The sequence below is a fragment of the Rhodamnia argentea genome, chromosome 1 (assembly GCF_020921035.1).
Source record: "Rhodamnia argentea isolate NSW1041297 chromosome 1, ASM2092103v1, whole genome shotgun sequence".
Taxonomy (NCBI): domain Eukaryota; kingdom Viridiplantae; phylum Streptophyta; class Magnoliopsida; order Myrtales; family Myrtaceae; genus Rhodamnia; species Rhodamnia argentea.
This window is the reverse complement of record NC_063150.1, coordinates 35,649,737-35,671,771: the sequence shown is the minus strand read 5'-3', so window position 1 is coordinate 35,671,771 and position 22,035 is coordinate 35,649,737. Positions and strand designations below refer to the sequence as shown.

General features: G+C 39.9%; 2 protein-coding genes and 1 pseudogene across 2 annotated transcripts; all 3 read left to right on the top strand.

Moving 5' to 3' along the window:
• Window positions 1-1,586: 1,586 nt before the first annotated feature.
• On the top strand, window positions 1,587-3,637 carry LOC115733186 (tyrosine N-monooxygenase-like). Its single transcript, XM_030663857.2, has 2 exons — window positions 1,587-2,654; window positions 2,809-3,637. Exons 1-2 carry the CDS (start codon window positions 1,689-1,691, stop codon window positions 3,436-3,438), a joined length of 1,596 nt encoding a protein of 531 aa, XP_030519717.2. The 5' UTR covers window positions 1,587-1,688; the 3' UTR covers window positions 3,439-3,637.
• Window positions 3,638-10,231: 6,594 nt separating this feature from the next.
• Window positions 10,232-10,877, top strand: LOC125314947 (annotated as a pseudogene).
• Window positions 10,878-18,925: 8,048 nt separating this feature from the next.
• On the top strand, window positions 18,926-21,045 carry LOC115733146 (tyrosine N-monooxygenase-like). Its single transcript, XM_030663812.2, has 2 exons — window positions 18,926-20,001; window positions 20,185-21,045. The coding sequence occupies exons 1-2, from the start codon at window positions 19,036-19,038 to the stop codon at window positions 20,812-20,814; spliced, it is 1,596 nt and encodes a 531-aa protein (XP_030519672.2). The 5' UTR covers window positions 18,926-19,035; the 3' UTR covers window positions 20,815-21,045.
• The last annotated feature ends 990 nt before the right edge of the window (window positions 21,046-22,035 follow it).

Sequence of the window (22,035 nt, the reverse complement as noted above, 5' to 3'; positions counted from 1 at the left end):
TATATGTGGAAATTTTTGTAGAATGTAAAGACATTTTTATAAAGCTTAGCTTTTTTAAGGTGGTGTGGACCGTAAACAGGAGAATTACCAAATAAATCATAAATCTACCGCATTTGTGTCAATTCGGTTCGTTTTTTTTTTTTTTTGTCAATTGAGTCATAAACTTTTTGGATTTGTTTCGATTTAGTACATCTAGCCAATTTTGGCTAAAAATTGCCAATATGGATGCCGGCCATCCTATGTAGAGTATTTGGCGATGACGTGGATAATTTTTAATGATATCATAACATCTTTTTTAGATTTTCTTATATATATATATACTTTTTTTTTTTTTTTTTTTTTTACTTTTCTTTCCGTCCCCTCTTCCTCTAGTCGGTTGCCGGGGTTGTCGGATCTTGGTGAATGGACAAAGACGAGGGCTGATGAGGGTGAGCCTCGACCTCGAGCCCTCACTAGCCCGACGATGGTTGGCCTTGCCTAGCGATGACAACGTTGAGCCTTGCTAGGGGCGAGCGAGGCTAACCTTACCCAACGATAACAATGTCAACCTGGTCGGCTAGAGAAAGAATGGAAAGGAAAAAAAGGGAAGACAAAGGAAGAAAAAGTAAATAAAAATAAAAATAAAAATAAAACATTAAATAATTATTACAAAGTGTAAGTAAATGCCAACCAAGTCACGTGGGACGACCGGCATCCATATCGGTGATTTCCCGCCAAAATTAGACTAAATTGGCACAAATACATAAAGTTTAGGAATCAATTAACAAAAAAAAAAAAAATGTTGGACCTCCAACATCTATAGAAGGGAAAACTTAATCATGAAACTGAATTTCCAAGCCAAAGGAATATTAAAAAAAAAAAAAAAAGCTGCTATCCCGATAGTTTGACAAGGCTGACAATTATTTTTTGTCACACGATCTCCCAATCAATGAGTGCTTTATACAAAACATGCAATGACAGTATGTGGATTTGCGGTTAAGATTATATCGTCCCTCAAAGCATTTCTCCAAAAAAAAAAAAAAAATTTCAACTCTGGCAAAAGATCTTTCATTCTTTTTTAGTAAGGAGGTGAGCTGCAAATATGAGGGGGCATTTCCGATCATACAAAAAGTAGGACCAGTGTACTTAAAACTTCAGCTTTTTCCCAAGCCACAAATCCACCAAGTTTTCCATGTGGGATGTCTAAAGTCGAATTGAATTGACACAATTGTAATAAATTTAACACTTTTTTGTAATTTACCCGATAGTGAACTAATATGTATCTTGAAAAAAAATAATAATCTGTACGTTCTAATGGGTTGCTGATCCTGTAAGAGTATACAATATGCCGATCATTTAACGGCAGATAAATTGAAGATACAGATGCAGAAGCGCATGTCTGGTAACCGACATTTGACGTTTGAAACCATATCTATGTTCATCCGTGGCAAGCACCATACACGTTTATCTCGAAACTCACACCATTGCCCAAAAGGATATTCATCGCCATCAGAATGAAAACGAACACTTGTTGGGAATAGTAAGCGCATTCTCCACTTCTATTTAAAGGCGTCCTACGTGCATGTTCACTACACCAATGCAAACTCTCCCTTCTCCTCCTCCTTCATAGCAAAACCCTAGTCGTCCAAAACCTTCGCTGGCAAAGATACCAATAACCATCGACAAACGCTTCGGCTGCCACCGCCACAATGAGCTCCACCACCCCGGCCACCATCAATGCCCTACTTCTCTTGACATTCATCTCTTTGTGTAATATCCTGAAACAGCAGTTAAGTCGCCGAGCCATCAGAAAAAAACATAATCCATTCCCACTCCCTCCAGGCCCTGCCCCGTGGCCGGTGGTCGGTAGCGCCCTGGGCATGCTTTGCAACAAGCCCGTGTTCCGGTGGATCCATCACCTGATGAAGGAGATGGACACCGAGATAGCGTGCATCCGTCTAGGGAGCACGCACGTCATTCCTGTCACCAGTCCGGCAATCGCCCGAGAATTCCTCAAGAAACAGGACTCCTCGTTCGCCTCGAGACCGGTCACAATGGCGTCAGGCATGATTGGTAGCGGCTACTTGACGACAGCGCTCTCGCCCTACGGTGAGCAGTGGAAGAAGATGAGGCGGGTCATGGTGTCGGAGGTAGTATGCCCGGCGCGGCACAAATGGCTCCACAACAAGAGAGCGGAGGAAGCCGATAACCTAGTGAAGTATGTCTTTAACCTATGCAAAACCTCAGGTCACCAAGTGAACTTGAGAACCACTACGAGGCACTATTGTGGGAATGTGATAAGGAGGTTGATGTTCAACAAGAGATACTTTGGCAAGGGAAGGGAAGATGGAGGACCAACCATTGATGAAGAACAACATATAGATGCAATCTTCAGTGCACTGCACTATCTCTATGCATTTTGTGTTTCTGATTACTTCCCATTCTTGGTGGGGCTCGACCTTGATGGGCATGAGAAGGAAGTAAAAGAGAGCGCGGCGACACTTCGGAGGTTGCATGAACCCATAATAAGTGAGAGGATCAGACGATGGAGGGACCATTCGAGTTTGGAGAGTGATGAATTAGAGCCTCAAGACTTGTTAGATGTTCTGATTATGCTCAAAGACTCGCAAGGGAAGCCATTGCTGACGCCACAAGAAGTTCGAGCGCAGATCACGGTAAAGTTATATCCTTCTTCCTATAGTGTTCGATCAAATATAAACCAGAAAAACTATAACATCCTGATTGGTGTCTCCATATGTATAGGCCACGGACACAAAGTGGTCTGAAAAGTTTGAATTCTAACATAAACATGCACGACCTAATATGCAGGAGATTATGATTGAAGCGGTGGACAATCCATCAAATGCAGTGGAATGGGCAATGGCGGAGATGATAAATCAGCCCGAACTCCTTGACAAAGCCGCGGAAGAAATAGATAGAGTTGTGGGTAAGGAGAGGTTAGTCCAAGAATCCGATATCCCCCAGCTCAACTACATCAAAGCATGTGCGCGGGAAGCCTTTAGGCTCCACCCCATCGCGCCCTTCAACGTGCCACATGTAGCCATGGTGGACACCGTGGTGGCCGGCTATCGCATCCCCAAGGGCAGCCACATCCTCTTGAGCCGGGTTGGCCTCGGGAGAAACCCTAAGGTTTGGGACGAACCCCTCAAGTTCAAGCCGGACCGGCACATCGTGAGTGACCAAGCGGAGGTTGTGCTGACAGAGCCCGACCTGCGCTTCATTTCTTTCAGCACTGGCCGACGCGGGTGCATGGCTGCCACGCTTGGGACAACAATGACCGTGATGCTGCTCGCCAGGCTAATCCAAGGGTTTAGCTGGAGTAAACCCTTCAATCTGTCGAGCATCAACCTTGCCGAGTCGAGAAATGACCTATTCCTAGCCGAACCACTAGTAGCTCAAGCAGAGCTACGCTTGCCAAGTCATCTCTATCTTGCGTAGGTACAAGTACAACGTCATAACGATGTGCTTCTCTTGATGTATTACATGAATAATCGATATGAATAGAATAACTCCGGATATCCAATGGATAAAAGCCGGACATCCCTAGACATATTCCGACATAGGGATACAGAAATTCGGTGTCTTCCATATGATCTGCACGTCTTGAAATTGAGTAAGTCCAGCAGTTGTATGTGTTTTATTACCAATAATTATGAAGTTTTTTGGAGCAGTTGCTATTATAGGTTTTCTGCATGCTGTTCGTTCAGATTGTTGTTATCGTTCAGACGTCAAGAGTTGTAATATTTATATATCATTTTTTGTCCTTCTATAATTTGTTTTACCTTCAATCACTACACTTTCAAATTTATTCAATGTAATTTTTATTTGTAGAGGACATAGGAAAAGAAAGGTACGTGCACTCTATAATGGAAAAAGTAGTCCAAACAATTTTAGATTTATTATACTTTTGTCAATTCAGTCCTTAATATTTTAATTATACCAATTGAGTCCCAAATATTTTTCAATGTTATGCCAATTTTATATCGAAATCGCTGACGTGGATGCCACACGTCCTACGTGGCACATCCGACGCTAATATAGCGATTTTTTTAATAAGATTTTAATAATTTCCTTATTTATTTTCCTTTTTTTCCTTTTCTTTTTCTTTACTATGACTGGTGAGGGTTGACGGGACCTCGCAAGTTGTAGGCTGCAAGCGAGAGTCACAGGCAAGGTCGCCTTGCCTAGATCTTGGTGAGGCTAGCCTCGCCCGCCGCCGCAACGGCGAGCCTCGTATCCATTCTCATTCGATCACGACGGAGGAGTTCAAACTATTCATGTGGCTGAGCTGTTCCAACCATTGTCGGATGTGATTTGTAGAACGAGGATAAATAAGAGAAATTATCCAAAAAATTGTAAACTTATCACTTTGGCCAATTTAGTTCTAAACTTTTCAATTTTGTTAATTGAGTTCTAAACTTTTTGACATTTTGCCAATTAAATCAAATCAGTCACCGACTAGGACGTCGATAGATGTCAAGTAGGACGATCGGTGCTAACGTGGACAATTTTCTATAATATACTTAAAAAATTGAATTGCTTTATAATATTTTATTTTTTTTTGTTTTCTTTCTTTCTTTCTCTTTCTTTCTCTTTCTCCCTATCAAGTCCGCCGAGGGTCATCGGTCGACCCTTGTCGATCACAGGTGAGGGCCACCCGACCCTCGTCGTCGACCATTGGATGAGGGCCTTAAAGACCTCACTGTTCGCGGGTGAGGGCTGCGACTTTCGCCCAATGGCTATCAAGAATCATCGGCCTCGCCATATTTGATTAAAAAACAAAGGAAAAGAAAGAAACAAAAAATTCAAAATTATAAATAACTATCCATATCGGCGTCGATCGTACCACGTAGGATGCCCGGCATCCACGTTAGCGATTTTCGGACAAATTTAGTTGGATAAATTCAATTGGAAAAGTGTCAAAAGGTGTAAGACTCAATTAATAAAATTGATAATCGGTTTAGGACATTCTAGACAATTTTTCCTATTTACCCTCGTTCAGCTCATCACTTTCAAAAATGGTTGGAACAGTATCGCAAAATCCATTCCATCTTCTTCATGTGAGGATGGGTTGGTGAATTTTTTTAAATCTTTGTTTCCAAATTCAAAAACCAAACGGTACAGTAAATACCTCATTTAGTAAATTAGTTTTTTTTTCAGTAAATAAGTGAAATGCTAAGAATTGAGCAAGACAAAATCAGTCGAAAATCAAATAAACTAGAAATTGCAAAAGATCAGAGAGAGATCCAAAATGGGGTACTGAGCATTTCGTCTTCTTCTTCCTCCTCCTCTCCTTGTCCGGTTGTTCTGTTGGGTCAAATCATCGGTTAGGTGCAACGTGATCGAATGTGAATTGTTTTTATCAATTTGAGAACTACCGGGGATGGGGATGGAGCTTCCGTCGTCATTTTTACCGTCCTCCGATCGGCGGTTTTGGTTGCATCTTCTCGTGCTCTTCATCTTTCACGTGCTAAGCTTTAGAAGCATAGAGAGAGAGAGAGAGAGAGAGAGAGAGAGAGAGAGAGAGAGAGAGAGAGAGAGAAGGGGCCGCCAAACAGGATGCATCAATATCGTCCAGTTTGCAAGAGAGGTACTAGAAATAAAAGAAGTGGGGGAGGGCGATGGATGACCACTCGGGTTACTAGAAATACATTTCAAACTGCTTATGTTTGTTTAAATTTCCATTTTCATTATAACGGTTACGCAAAGCAAGTGATCGAATGATAAAATAAACATAACAAGAAAATAAATTGGACACTAGATTTATGTGATTCGATCATAAAGACCTATGGCCACGGGTAAAGCAGCAACGAATTCCACTAAACATCAAACGATACAATAGATATTACAAGTCACACTCGAGTAGCTTAAACATTCTTAGTTTTTTTCAGCCCTCAATTACATCAACTAACTCATGCAATGTTTATTAGTCCCACAATTTCTTAGGAAATAATCTCTCAATTTCATAAAAAAAAAATTAATACAAATCTAACATCAAGATTTAATTCGCAAGAATACTCAACATCTTAAATGCAATTCGTGAACAACATCAACCTTGAGTACCAAACTAGATACCGCGGCACAAGAGTTTTTTGCGGAAAAAAAAGAAAAGAAGAAAACCCACTCTGCACACGTCAAGATCTACACTATTCCAAAATGACCGAGGACAATATGCAGCCAAATAAAAGTCATTCAGTGGCTGATAACATATACGGATCACGACATCCACATATTCGGTCAACGCAAGTCCAATTGGCCTTTGCCCTTTTCTATTTTGTTCTTGCTGATTTCCACACGAAAATTTCCGTATGCATGAAGCAAAGGCCATATATTCACCTTTCGTTGATTTTGAACGTCCGCAAAATATCAAAATATTTTAATTTCCTTTAATAATTCTCTGGTAGATTTCGTTCGCATGCTTAAACTCGAAACATATTTAATAATCTTTATCTTGCTTCGACGTTTGAGACGTTTGAGCCAAGTCACAATTGATTAATTAATAATTCGAACTGCACTTGCTACTCTCCTATAGCCCCCATGGGCTTAACTATCACAAACGTCTTCGTTCGTTTGAACTCGCCATAACCGTGGAATTCATCATAACATCAATTGCACCTGCACCTTCAAGTGCTCTACAAGAACTTCCCGACACAAGCTCCTCTACCATGGATAAAGCAAAACCATCATTGCATTTATATTTGTCAAGAGATTGAAGACGTACCTTGTCAATATCAGCAGTCTACGAACCCGTTGGCTCTATAAGCTCCATCTCATTACAAGCATCATATGTGTTGATTACTACGCTAGTACCCGCTACCTCAGGAGTTTCTGTTTGCAACTCCACCTCAAGCTGAATATCGATCAGATCCGTATGAAAATTGCTAAAATCATTCCTTCCAAAAAATACTGAAGACTTGTCAAATGTAATTTCGCTGCATGTGAATCTAATTTCGAGCACCACAACTAATAACATTACCCACCTTGAGCATAACCTAGGAACATGCACTTTCTTGGCCTTCCATTGAGCTTACCATCACTAACTTGAAAATAACATGGGCAATCGGATATTCTAATAACAGAATAATCAACAACGTTACATGATCACTCTTCTTTGCGAGTCCGAAATCTAATCACAGTCGATTGGGATCTATTCACCAGGTAGCTCACCGTACTAAGCGCATCCGCTAGAAATCTCCTAACCTTACCAACACTAGAGAGCATTTTATGGGCTATCTCTAGTAACATTATGCTCATAAATTCTGCAACATATTACGATTCATTGGCACTAGTGCGGTGTCTTACTTTTCCATTCCTTCATGTAGAATTCATTTAACAACTTCGAACAAAACTCCATGCTTTTATCAGTCCGCACATTGCTTGACCGTTTTACTAGTCTCCTTTTCGATCAAGGCTCTCAACTACCCGATCTTGACAACAACATCAAACTTGTGTCTAAACACAAACACCCAAGTCCTCCTCGAGTAGTCTTCCACAATTGTTAGCATAAATCTAACACTCTTCTTGGAAGGAAACCACGATAATCTACAAACATCCAAGTGAAGTAATTCTGCAATTTCTGTGGTTTCTCTAACTATCGCACTAAACTGCGTTTTTCGCCGTTGATTTAAATCACAATTCCTGTGTATATTCATTTCGTCAGTAATATAACCACACAATAAATTTCTTTCACTTAGAACCTTTAGACCTTTCTCAATAATATGCCCCAAACACATATGTCACAATTCAGACTCTTAAACATATACATTGACATCTCCACGGCGAATTCAGTCACTAGCTCACCTTGAAGCTCATATAGGCCATTGTGCATTATTCCTTTCATTATCACCAAGGCACCTCGAATAATTTTCAGAATACCACATTTTGAAGACTACCGACAATTAGCTAAATCTAAGGCATTCAAGGAAATCAGAATTTTTCTTCAACTCTGGAATATGCCTAACTCCAGTCATTGTCTTCACAATACATCATTCATTCTGATTCTAACATCACCAACGCCTCATCATTGCATTCAACATCGTTCCCCAACTATATTACTACTATCCATCCATTTAATAAATCAGTTCCTGTTTGGTGCAGCATGAAAAAAAAAAACCACAATCCATAATCCATCCGCCAAACGACGAATCATCAGTGATAGACAAGACATAATCAATATTATCCGAATTACTGTCTGCTATAGCCGCAACATCATCAGTTGACTCAAATCTAATTCCCTTACCCTTCTCGTTTTCAATTTAAAGCAATTCATTCTAAAATATCCCCTCTTGCCACAATTTCAACAAATAGCACAACCAATCCTTGATTGACTATTTTTGTTCATGTTTATACTACTTTTGTTAACACAAGTACTAATTCTTCATGTATTTTCACCTACTAAAGCAATAGACATAAATTCATCAAATTCTCTTCTATGAATGTCCTCATTCCGAATTTAATCTCGAATCCTATCAAACTTCAAGCTTATTGACCCGGAGGAATTACTAATAGTAGTTACAATAGTATTCCAACTATTAAGTAATGGGGATAATAGAATCAAAGCACATACTTTATCTTCAAATTCAATCTCATCTGAACTCAATTGACTAACGATCACATTGAATTCATTGCTATGATTAGTAACCGATGCACATTTGTTCATCTTCAAATTGAACATACGTCACATCAAGGAAACCTTGTTGATCGTAGAGGGCTTCTTGTACATATCCTACAAGGCTTTCATCAAACCCACAGTGGTCGTGTCTTTTACAATGTTAAACGCAACTTTAAGAGCCAATATTAGCCGAATAACACCCATTGCTCATCTATCCAGTAATTCCTAATTAGCTTGCTTTATCGATTCTATTTTCTTCCCAGACAAGGATACGTGTATTTTCATCTAATATAGAATGCAAATGTGAGTTGTGTTAGAAAAAGTTCCACATCGAAGAATTGATATGTTGTTGAATAGTTAATATATTCAAATTTGCCCATAACTCATTGGTTTAAGCTTTTGAGTGAAGGTAGGTCCATCGGGATATGTTGATGGGCTCGAACTTGGGCTCTCTCTTGACAATTTCCCTAAATTAAGATATCGGACTTCTACTATGCGCTTTTAACAAATGGTATCAGAGTTAATGGTTGATTGGTGGGCCCCTAATATATTCCGGTTCTTCTTGTATACCTAAAAAAAAAAAATTCTCATGATCGACGCCTATTTTGAGTGGAAAATAATTGACATCACGATTGATTTAGCGAGAAGAGATCATGGATAGTTGATATGACGACATGAGATAGAGACCATGAGTGATGTAATTCCAGGTTAGCAGTTGATGTTAGTTGGTTACTGTGCATAGTTGCGGGTGCATTGCATGACTTGGATATTTAGGTTGAGATAAGTTGATGCAAAAGGATACTTGAATTAAGGGGGAGTAATCCTAACACTAGAGCTCACACGTGATGAGGAGATGTAGAAGGATACTTGAACTAAGGGGGAGCAAACCTAACATTGGAGCTCACACTTGAGAGGGAGATTGTTAAATGCAAGTGTGAATTATGTTATAAAAAATCCCACTTCGAAGAATTGGCATGTTGTTGAGCAGTTAATATATCCAAATAGGACCACAACTCACTGGCTTAAGCTTTTGAGTGAAGGTGGGTTCAATAAGATATGTTGACAGGCTCGGACTTAAGCTCGCTCTTGGCGATCTCCCCAAGTGAAGGTATCGGACTTTCTGCTGCGAGTTCTCAATAATAAGTGTCACTCGTCCTTTTCCATAAGAACAAACATTTAGAGAGAGAGAGAGAGAGAGAGAGAGAGAGAGAGAGTTGCATCCAAGGATGAGTATTGATAGTACCAAGTTGTGCTATTGGGACATATGAAAGATACATTTCATGGTACCCTCATGGACTAAGTTTTCATCTCGCGAGCCACCCATTTACGCAGCTGCCCTCGCGATCCTTTTGTGCACCCCATTTGATTGCGATGAATTAATCGGAGATCTTTCTTGAAAAATGGCCTCATCTATAGGTACATGGAAAAATATCTGACCACTCAAGTCTAGAATAAACAGTTGAGCACTCAATTTATGGCCGATTGGAATTAGTTAGGCGATTCGGTCAAATATAAACCAGAGAAACTATAACATCCTGATTGGTGTCTTCATATGTACAGGCCGCAGACACAAAGTGGTCTGAATAGTTTGAATTCTAACATAATCATGCACGGTCTAATATGCAGCAGATTATGATTGAAGCGACGGACAACCCATCAAACACAATTGAATGGGCAATGGCGGAGATGATAAACCAGCCCAAACTCCTTAACAAAGCCGCAGAAGAAATTTATAGAGTTGTGGGTAGGGAGAGGTTGGTCCAAGAGTTCGATATCCCTTAGATCAACTACATCAAGACATGTGAACGAGAAGCCTTTAGGTTCCACCCAATCGCGCCCTTCAACGTTCCGCACGTAGCCATGTCGGACACCGTGGTGGCCGGCTATTACATCCCCAAGGGCAGCAATGTCCTTTTGAGCCAAGTCTGCCTCGGTAAGGTTTGGGATGAGCCCTTTGAGTGACCAAGCGGAGGTCATGTTGACGGAAGCCGGCCTATACATTTCATTATGCATTGGTCGGCACGGGTGCATTAGCGCCACACTCGAGACAACAACGACCATGATGCTCCTTGCCAGGCTAATCCCAAGGTTTAGTTGGAGTAAACTCTCCAATTTGTTGAGCATCAACCTTGTCGAGTCGAGAGATGATCTATTCCTTGACGAACTACTAGTAGCTCAAGTGGAGCTGCGCTTGCCAAGTCATCTCTATTGCAATATAGGTACAAAGTCATGGCGATATTCTTTCCTTGATGTATTACATGAATAATCGATGTTAACCGAATAAATTCAGATGTCCAATGGATGAAAGCCGGACATTCCAAATAAGAAATCTCCAATGTGAATTACGTACTCAAACTCGAGACATATTCTAATATAGGGGTAAAGAAATTCAATGTCCTCAATATGATCTCAACGTCTTGAAATTGAGTAAGTCCAACAGTTGTATGTGTGTTATTAACATTACTTATGGAGTTAGTTTGGAGCAGTTGTTATTATAGGATTTCTGCATGTTGTTCGTTTAGATTTTTCAAATCATCCAGACGTCAAGAGTTGTGTTATTTATGGACTTTGCTAACATAACATTGTGAGAATAACAACATGATGAGCCACAAATTTTTAAAAGAGTGGACCACATAATAATTTTTAATTAATTAATTTTTATTTTTTGTGGCCCAAAATATATTGTTAGCATAACAGTCACTTGAAATTTTCTGTCCTTTCAAATTTATTCAATATAATTTCTATTTATAGAGGACATGGGAAAAGAAAGGTACAAACAATCTATGATGAAAAAATTTGTCCAAATTTTTTTAAATTTATAACACTTTTGTCAATTCAGTCCTAAATCCTTTAATTATACCAATTGGATCCTAAATATTTTTCAAGTTATGCCAATTAAATCCATCCACCTAATTTTATCCCATAATTTCTGACTTGGACGCCGCATATCCTACGTGGCACAACCGACGTTGATGTAGAGATATTTAATAATATTTTAATTATTTAATTATTTATTTTCCTTTTTCAATTTTTTTTTCTTTTCCTTTTCTTTTCTTTACTATGGCCTGCAAGGGTCGCCAAGCCTTCGCGGGGTGCAAGTGAGACTCACAGGCAAGGCTGCCTTGCCCAAATTTGGGCGAGGCTGGCCTCACCCACCGCTGCAATGTCGAGCTTCTTATCCATATCATGGTGGGGGAGTTGAACTCTCCATGTGGCTAAGTTGTTCCAACCATTGTTGGACGTGAAGAGCAGAACGAGAATAAATAAGAAAAATTATCCAAAATATCTTAAACCTTTTACACTTTGGCCAAATTAGTCCTAAACTTTTTAATTTTGCCAATTGAGTTCTAAAAATTTTGACATTTTGCCAATTGCGTCGGCTCAATCACTAACTGGGATGTCGATGGTGCTACATAAGATAATCGAGTTGACGTGGATAATTTTCTATAATTTATTAAAAATTTGAATTTCCTTATAATTTTTTATTTTCTTTCTTTCTTTTCCTTTTTTTTCCTATCAAATCTAGCGAGGGCCGCTGGTCGACCCTCGTCGGTCACATGCAAGCACCCGACCCTCGCCGACCATAGGCAAGGGCCGGGGACCCTCGTCGTCGGCCACTGTACAAGGGCCTCGAAGACCTCACCGTTCATGGGCTAGGGCCACGACTTTCGTTTAGTGGCCAGCGATAGTCATTGGCCCTCGTCGGATTTTTGATAGAAAAACAAAGGAAAAGAAAGAAAAAATTAAAAATGATAAATAGTTATCTATGTTAGCGTTGACCGTGCCACATAGAACGTCAAGTGTCCACGTCAGCGATTTCTTGTTAAATTTGGCTGAATGGATTCAATTGGTAAAGTGTCAAAAAGTATAAGACTCAATTGACAAAATTGATAATAGGTTTATGACATTCTAGACAATTTTTCCTATTTGTCCTCGTTCGGCTAATCACTATTGGAAGAGTTCGCAAAATCCGTCCCATCTTTTTCATGTGTGGATGGGTTGGTGAATTTTTTTTCCAAATTCAAAGACCAAACGGTACGGTAAATACCTCATTTAGTAAATTAGAATTTTTTTTTATAAATAAGTGAGATGCTAAGAAATGAACTAAACAAAATCAATCGAAAATCAAATAAACTAGAAATTGGAAAAGAGAGTAAACTCATGGAGAAATCTACAACGATTATCCTGGCCAAAGACATTTTTTTTTTTTGGTCGATGCCAAAGACACTGTTCAAAGCTCCAAGAATCATCTAGATTGGAAGTCAAAAGAAGGAAATATCCTCACAAAAGAAAAAGGACACGATCTCTAGACTTAGAAAAGAAAAGTAAAAATTAACAAAAATTTCTAAAAGGGCCGCATCACTATTTCCCTAATTACACTTCCAGGAAGTGAGGATATTTCCATCTTTTGACTTCCAATCTAGATGATTATTGGAGCTTTGAAAACTATATATATAGAAAATTTTTGCGCTTTGCTAGGATGACAGTTTTTGAGTGAGTGACCGTGAGAATAGGAATATGTTGTGAGTCACAAATTTTTAAAAAAAAATAGATCAACAATAATTTTGAATTAATTATTATTTTTTGTGGTCCAAAATAGACCATTCACATAAAAGTCACTGTTTTATAATCAATTTCCTTGTAACTATATCTTCTGTGTTTGACTGATTATAGCAGGTTCAATAAATGCTAAAAAATGCATATAAATTACATCTCATACAAAGAAAAGATAATTGTCTCAATTACAGGAAATTATCAATCAGCTAATAAACAAGATTCGGAACACGCACTATCAGCACATGTCGATGGCTCATAGAAAATTACATTAGATTTAGCAGAAACATTCGCATAGAACAGTAAGTGCGCAAAAAAGAACGTGGAAGCTGAAATGAGGTAGCGACACTTAGCTCTGTTCATTACGTCAAAAGGCGCTTTTTTGAGTTAATTTCAATTTATACATATATATCCCAAGCACACTCTACCACTATTTGACGAGCAACTTGGTTTATTCCTACCTCCTTTGCCATACTAGAAATCTGTCAAGAGCCGCTCATTGTTCGAGCCCCATAACCACTCCCCGCCCTCGTCGAACCGGGTCATTATAGGCCCGCCAGCTTCCGCGTGGTTTGTCTCTAGACCACGCATATTGGAGGGAGTCCTGCTTTGATACCATATGGTGACATCATGGATTAACTTACTTGAGGTATGTTCGCTATGGCCCATCTCATATCGAGCCTCACGATTTTGTTATTTGGCATTAAGACAAGCACTTTCCCAAGAGGTCATACATCATGGTAATATTGTCGCCCAAGCATGCTTAACTTTGGAGTGATGTCACGATGGAGAAGGTCCATTTTCAGTGTCACTTGGATAAATTATTTCTTCTCGCTGATGTAAAAGACACCCATGATTAATGGGATGTTTAGCGTGGCAAAGATGTGTCTGAGATTCCATCTCCATGAGTTGGTGGTAATGATGCCTCGTCAGTCGAGACATCTCTTTAGTCAAGATAGATCATAGCCAATGACGAGTAGAGAGTATAAACTCTCTTGGGTATATTAGTGAGCCACTATATTGTATGCAGATCATAAAGTTAGTACGTCCATTTATGTGCATTTGAAAAAAGAACAACATGGCTTTTTTTTTCTTCAATGCCCACATACTTATAGTCATTAATTGATTGGTTTTCCAAACATGTTCACGTTAATGGAGCATATCACTTTGAAAAACAAGAAGAAGGAGAGGATACGTGGAGGGGCAACCTCCTACCATGCACCCATGATAGTCGGCCTCGTGTGGGAGGTTGTCCCTCCACTTGAGTGCTATAACTTATGTATGACGCTTATTTAAATTTCACAACTTTTATTTTGATCACTTGAGTGTCACATAACTTTTCAATCGATCACTTGAGTGTCAATTTTATTTTTAAAGCGTTCACCATGAGTCTATGCCACATCGGATTTTCGGCACTTGGGGTGAACGTTTTAAAAATAAAATTGGAACTTAAGTAATCAATTGAAAGTTATGGCACTCAAATGAACATTTTTTGGAAGTTATGGTGCTTAAGTGGTCGAAAAAAAGTTATGACACTCTAATGAGCGTCGTACGAAAATTATGGTACTTGTGTTGTACTTATCTCTGTGGTAATGGCTGATCTCCAACAAGAATTGTCGGCTCTCACCCGTTGCTGAGAGGCAATGGTGCTACTCTTCCTCCAGTAGAGGAGGTGGATAATAGTCATACTATGGGCCTGGAATGTAGAAAAATGGAGGAAAAGTGTCAAAAAGTTGTAAATTTATTGCATTAATGCTAATTTAGTCCTAAACTTTTTATTGGTGCCAATTTAGCTCTAAAATTTTCGTACTTGTGCCAATTGAGGCCATCCAACCAATGTTGATCTAAAATCGCTTACTTGGATGCCGGTCATTCCATGTGGCATTGTCAATGCTAACGTGGACATTTTCTATATATTGTATATCTTTTAATAATTTTTATTTATTTTCTTTCTTTCTTTTCTATGCTTCTATTTTTTTTTTTTTAGGGCTAGCGACACTCAACCACTACCAGCCCCAAGCGAGGGCCAACGACCCTCAATAAAAAAAAATGTACAGAAAAGGGAAAGAAGAAATAAAGAAAACATAAAAAAATTTATTAGAAATATAGAAGAAAGCGTAAAAAAATGTCCACGTTAGCGCTAGGCGTGCCACGTATAACAATCGTTGTCCACGTCAACTATTTCTAGCTAAAATTGGCCGAATGGACTTAATTGGCACAAATACAAAAGATTGAGAACTGAATTTTTGGCACCATTAAAATGTTTAGGTTTGAATTGGCACAAATGCAATAAGTTTTGGACCTTTTTGACACTTTTCCCTACAAAAATGGGTCATTACAAAGTCGAAGTTTTGAAATTCGGAACAACATTGGTTAGGAGACGTGTCACGTTAATAATTTATGAGAATTTTGTGGGATCACTACCCACTATTTAAGTTATAAAATGAATGTGCGGTTTAATGTTTAAATATTATGACACTCCCCCTCATGAATAGGTTGGACTTTGGCCTAAGCCTAAAGCTTGGGGAGGTTGGGGCTTCATGTTCTCATAACATATGAGAGATTTGTGAGGCTGTTTACAAAATTTAAGTTATTAGATGAAGGTGGGAGTTTAATATTTAAATAATTAAATAATTTTATTACTTAAAATCTCGCATCAATGCACAAAATAGTCCATGCCCCCCTCCCCCACCCACCAAACCCCCCACGCACCCCTTCTCCTCTCTCTCTCTCTCTCTCTCGTTTCCTCTCGTTCCGGCATGGAGTTCCCTGCCCGTCAGCATCAAGTGACAATGTTTGCCACGTGAGCAAACCGACGAAGTTGCTAATGCCGGGTCAGGGAAGAATTCGATCATACATAGGAGCACGAGTTGAAAGGGTTTTAAGGCCACAGAACAAACGTTTCAGGCACGAAATTTGGACAGACAACAGATCTGAGAGGGTCGAAAATGCACTTCATTTTCTTGTACTGTTATATGGAGAGACCATAGGACAAATACGAGGCTGGAAACGCACATGTCCCCACCACGCGACGTCGAATCGTGGCCCTTCATTTTCTTGTACTGTTATATGGAGAGACCATAGGACAAATACGAGGATGGAAACGCACATGTCCCCACCACGCGACGTTGAATCGTTGCCTAGCTCATTTGCACGTTGCTGTATCTACCACCCCACAATGTTTCGCGATCGACTGACCACATGTGAATCTCATTGTCGCGCAATCCTGAGATGTAGAAGCTCCTCTTCTTGTACTTACACATCTTGCGACTATCCAATGGTTGAAGCGAAACAACACTATCATTTTAGATGGTGGTGTGATATCGAATCTGGATAGTTTTTGCATAAAATGGAATGAACTTGGAACTGCTCCTTGAGCTGAGACAACCGCTTTCGGCGCTGCCTTGAAATCAAAGCAATTGTGCCGTGATTATCATGGAAAAATGCTACTTGGTTGCTAATCATTCTAAAATAGACAAAATGCGATCATTTAAGGGTAGACAAATTTAAGATGGAATGCATAAGCACACATCTTGTAACCCACCGATTCGTGTTTGTAACCATATTTATCTTCAGCTCGGGTTGGGAGTTTGGTTGGTGTATGTGTCAACTTTGGGAAAAGTTAAGCTTTTTTTAGGGGTTGTTTAATCTGTGCACTCTATTTGGTAGCCAATCCTTAAAGGGTAGACAAAATGCGATCATTTAAGGGTAGACAAATTTAATATGTAAATGTCATAAGTAGGGGTAATCGGTTCCGGGGTGGGTAGATTCCAGACCTAGAATTTGGAATCTTCTCTATTATAACCGTTTCTCAATTTTTGAAACATGAAACCTACTCTATTTGCCCTAAAACCTGCTTTAGAACCTACTTTGTTTTTTCGGTCCGATCTAGGGTCTAATCGAGAACCTTTTTTTTTCTTTTTTCTTTTTCTGGTTTCATTTTTTCTAGTAAAATAATATGAGTAGTAATAAAACTATTCAAAATAAAATATGAATAATAAAGATCACTATCTACAAAAAGCAACAATCGCTAAGAGGAAAAGTGAATGAGTGCTGCCATGTTGCTATGTCGCGTTTGATGAGGTTATATTTTAGGGGGAAACATATTAGGATTTGGCTTTTAAGTCATGAAACGGGTTTCATAACCGGTCCGGTTCCCAGGTGGATATTCTCTTGAACCGGGAATCGGGAGCCGGACTTGTTCCAAGTGGTTCCAAAAATCTAGAATCAATTCCTGGACTTGTTCCAATGAGAACTGGTTCCTGGACTTGTATTTTGGATGGTCCAATCCGATTCCCTAGTAGAATCGATCGGGTTGTACACCCCCGGTTACAAGCACACATCTTGTTAATAGCAAATTCATGTTTGTAGCCATGTTTATCTACATCTTAGGTTGGGATTTTGGTTAATATATGTGGGAATTTTCGCAGAATGTAAAGGCATTTTGACAAAGTTTAGCATTTTTAGGTTGTGTGGACAGTAAATGTGAGAATTACCAAATAAATCTTAAATCTATTGTAATTATGTCAATTCAGTTCTAAACTTTTTTTTTATCAATAGAGCCATAAAATTTTTGCATTTATTTCAATTAAGTCTATCCAGCCAATTTTGGTCGGAAATTGCTAACATGAACGCCGGCCATCCTACGCGACATGGCTGATGCCGACATGGACAATTTTTAATGATATTATAATATATTGTATATTTTCTTATCTATATTTTTTATTTTCTTTTTCTTTCTTCCCCCCCCCTCTCTTCCTCTAGCTGATTGCTAGGGTTATCGGATCTTGGCGATTGGCCAGAGGTGAGGGCCGGCGAGGGCAAGCCTTGACCTCGCTAGCCCGACGATGGTCGGCCTCGTCTAGCAACATCTACGTTAAGCCTTGCTAGGGGCGAGTGAGGCTGACCTCACCCAACGATGACGAGGTCAACCTGGCCGACTAGAGGAAGAATGGAAGAAAAAAAGAAAGAGAAAGCAAAGAAAGACAAAGGAAAAAAAATTATTAAAATGTGTACATCAACACTGGTCACGTAATATGGTCGACGTTCATGTTATCAATTTCTGGCCAAGTTGATCGAATGGATTGAATTGGCACAAATACATAAGGTTTATGATTCAATTGACAAAAAAGGAGCTGGACTTGAAGTATCTGTAGAAGGGAAAACTCAATCATGAAACTAAATTGCCAAGCGAAAGGAAGATTTAAAAAAAAAAAATGCTTCTATTCTTCTTTAGTAAGGAGGTCGGCCGTAAGTATGAGGAGATATTCCTTATCATACAAAAAGTAGGACAAGTGTACTGAAAACTTCAACTTCTTCCCAAGCTAAAGATCCACCCGGTGTTCCATGTGAGGTGTTTAAAGTTGGATTGAATTGATACGATTGAAATAGATTTAACATTTTTTTGGTAATTCACCCAATAGTGAACTAACATGTATCTTGAAAAAATAATAATAATCTGTACGTTCTATTGGGTTGCTGATCCTATAAGAGTAGACCAGAGTAGACATTGTCTACTCTTGCAGGATCAGATGCATAAGCACATGTCTCGTAACCGACATTTGACGTTTGCTACCATTCGTGGGACTTTGAAAAAGGCAAGCAACCGCCCTACACGTTTATCTCGAAACACACACCATTGCCCAAAAGGAAATTCATCGTCATCAGAATGAATACAAACACTTGTTGAGAATAGTAAGCGCATTAGTTTGCCTCCGCTTCTATTTAAAGGCGTCCTACGTGCATGTTCACTTCACCAATGCAAACTCTCCCTTCTCCTCCTCCTTCGTAGCAAAACCCTAGTCGTCCAAAACCTTCACTGGCAAAGATACCAATAACCATCTACAAACGCTTCGGCTGCCACCGCCACAATGAGCTCCGCCACCCCGGCCACCATCATTGCCCTACTTCTCTTGACATTCATCTCTTTGTGTAATATCGTGAAAAAGGAGTTCTGTCGCCGAGTCATCAGAAAAAAACATAATCCATTCCCACTCCCTCCAGGCCCTGCCTCGTGGCCAGTGGTCGGTTGTGCCCTAGGCATGCTTCACAACAAGCCCGTGTTCCGGTGGATCCATCGCCTGATGAAGGAGATGGACACTGAGATAGCGTGCATCCGTCTAGGGAGCACGCATGTCATTCCTGTCACCAGTCCGATAATCGCCCGAGAATTCCTCAGGAAACAGGACTCCTTGTTTGCCTCGAGGCCAGTCTCAATGGCGTCCGGTATGTTTGGCGGCAGCTACTTAACAGCAGTCCTCTCGCCCTACGGCGAGCAGTGGAAGAAGATGAGGCGGGTCTTAGCGTCGGAGGTCATTTGCCCGGCTAGGCACAAGTGGCTCCACGACAAGAGAGCGGAGGAAGCCGATAACCTAGTGAAGTATGTCTATAACCTATGCAAAACCTCAGGTCACCAAGTGAACTTGAGAACCACCACGAGGCACTATTGTGGGAATGTGATAAGGAGGTTGATGTTCAACAAGAGATACTTTGGCAAGGGAAGGGAAGATGGAGGACCAACCACTGATGAAGAACAACATATAGATGCAATCTTCAGTGCACTGCACTATCTCTTTGCATTTTGTGTTTCTGATTACTTCCCATTCTTGGTGGGGCTCGACCTTGACGGGCATGAGAAGGAAGTAAAAGGGAGCGCGAGGACTCTTCGAAGGTTGCATGAGCCCATAATAAGCGAGAGGATCAGACGATGGAGGGACGATCGGAGTTCGGGGAGTGATGAAAAAGAGCCTCAAGACTTGTTAGATGTTCTGATTATGCTCAAAGACTCGCAAGGGAAGCCATTGCTGACACCGCAAGAAGTTCGAGCGCAGACCATGGTAAAGTTATATCCTTCTTCCTAGAGTGATCGATCAAATACAAACCAGAAAAACTGCAACATCCTGCTTGGTTTCTCCATATATATAGGCCACGGACACAATTTTTTGTTTTTTTTTTGGGTCGGGACGCAAAGTGGTTTGAAAGTTTGAATTCTAACGTAAACATGCACGACCTAAATGCAGGAGATTATGATTGCAGCAGTGGACAATCCATCAAACGCTGTGGAATGGGCAATGGCGGAGATGATAAGTCAGCCCGAACTCCTTAACAAAGCCACACGAGAAATAGATAGAGTTGTGGGTAAGGAGAGGTTGGTCCAAGAATCCGATATCCCCCAGCTCAACTACATCAAGGCATGTGCCCGGGAAGCCTTTAGGCTCCACCCGATCGCCCCCTTCAATGTTCCACACGTCGCCATGTCGGACACCATGGTGGCCGGCTATCGTATCCCCAAGGGCAGCCACATCCTCTTGAGCCGGGTCGGCCTAGGTAGAAACCCCAAGGTTTGGGACGAACCCCACCAGTTCAAGCCGGACCGGCACATCGTGAGTGGCCCAGCTGAGGTTGTGCTGACAGAACCCGACCTGCGCTTCATTTCTTTCAGCACTGGACGACGCGGGTGCGTGGCCGCCACACTTGGGACAACAATGACCGTGATGCTCCTCGCCAGGCTAATCCAAGGGTTCAGTTGGAGTAAACCCTCCAATTTGTCAAGCATCAACCTTGCCGAGTCGAGAGATGACCTATTCCTCGCCGAACCACTAGTAGCTCAAGCAGAGCTGCGATTGCCACGTCATCTCTATCTTACATAGATACAAGTATAAAGTCATGGCGATATACTTCTCTTGATGTATTCCATGAATAATCGATATAACTAGAATAAATCCAGATGTCCAATAGATAAAAGCCGGACATCCCAAATAAGAAATCTCCGATATGAATTACAGACTCAAACTCGAGATATATTATAATGTAGAGATACATAGATTCCGTGTCTTCGTTGTAATCTCCACATCTTGAAATTGAGTAAGTCCAACAATTGCATGCGTGTGTTATTGCCATTACTTACGGAGTTGTTTGGAGCAGTTCCTATGATAGGATTTCTACGTGTTGTTTGTTCAGATTCTTCTAATCATTCAGACGTTAAGAGTTGTGTCTTTATATATCATTTGTGTTCCTTTCATAATTTGTTTTACCTTCAATCACTGATTCACTGCACTTTCAAATTTATTCAGTGCAATTTTCATCTGTAGAGGCCGTGGGAAAAGAAAGCTAGAAACACTCTATAACGTGAAAAAGTGTTTGAAAAGTCATAAATTTATTTCAATTTTATTAATTTAGTCCTAAACCTTTTAATTGAGCCAATTGAGTACTAAATATTTTCACGTTTTGTCAATTGAAATCATCTAATCAATGTTGGCCGAAAATCACCGATGTGAATGCCACCCGTGTTACACAGGACCGTCGACACTTACATGAATATTTTTTAGTACTACTTAATTTGACTTTAGCCAATTTACTCATAAACCTCTTAATAATTTTATCAATTGAGTCCTAAACCTTTTAACACTTTATCAATTGAATCCATTCAACCAATGTTGATCGGGAATTTCCGATTTGGACGCCGATGGCGCCACGTAAGACAATCGGCGCCGACATAGATATTTTTTTTTATAATTTTTTATTTAAATTGAATTATTTTATAATTTATAATTTTTTTTCTTTCTTTTTCGTTTTATTTCTATCTATTTCAATGAGGATCAGCCGACCGTCATGTGTGGATGTGTTGGTGAAAATGTTTCAATTTTTTTTTTCCAAATTCAAAGACCGAACTATATGGTAAATACCTCTTTTAGTAAATCTTAACTTCTTTATAATGAGTGAAAGGCTAAGAATTGAACTCATTAGAGAATCAAACAAACTAAAACTTTGGAAAAGAGAGAAAAACTCATGGAGAAGTCTATGAAGATTATCCCGGCCAAAGACACTGTTCAAAAGTCCATTAATTGCCTCGATTGGAAGTCAAAAGAAGA

Coding starts and splice junctions, on each gene's coding strand:
- LOC115733146 (XM_030663812.2), top strand. CDS start 19,036: ATGAGCTCCGCCACCCCGGCCACCATCATTGCCCTACTTCTCTTGACA. Junction 20,002..20,184: donor AAGTTCGAGCGCAGACCATG/GTAAAGTTATAT, acceptor ACCTAAATGCAG/GAGATTATGATTGCAGCAGT.
- LOC115733186 (XM_030663857.2), top strand. CDS start 1,689: ATGAGCTCCACCACCCCGGCCACCATCAATGCCCTACTTCTCTTGACA. Junction 2,655..2,808: donor AAGTTCGAGCGCAGATCACG/GTAAAGTTATAT, acceptor CCTAATATGCAG/GAGATTATGATTGAAGCGGT.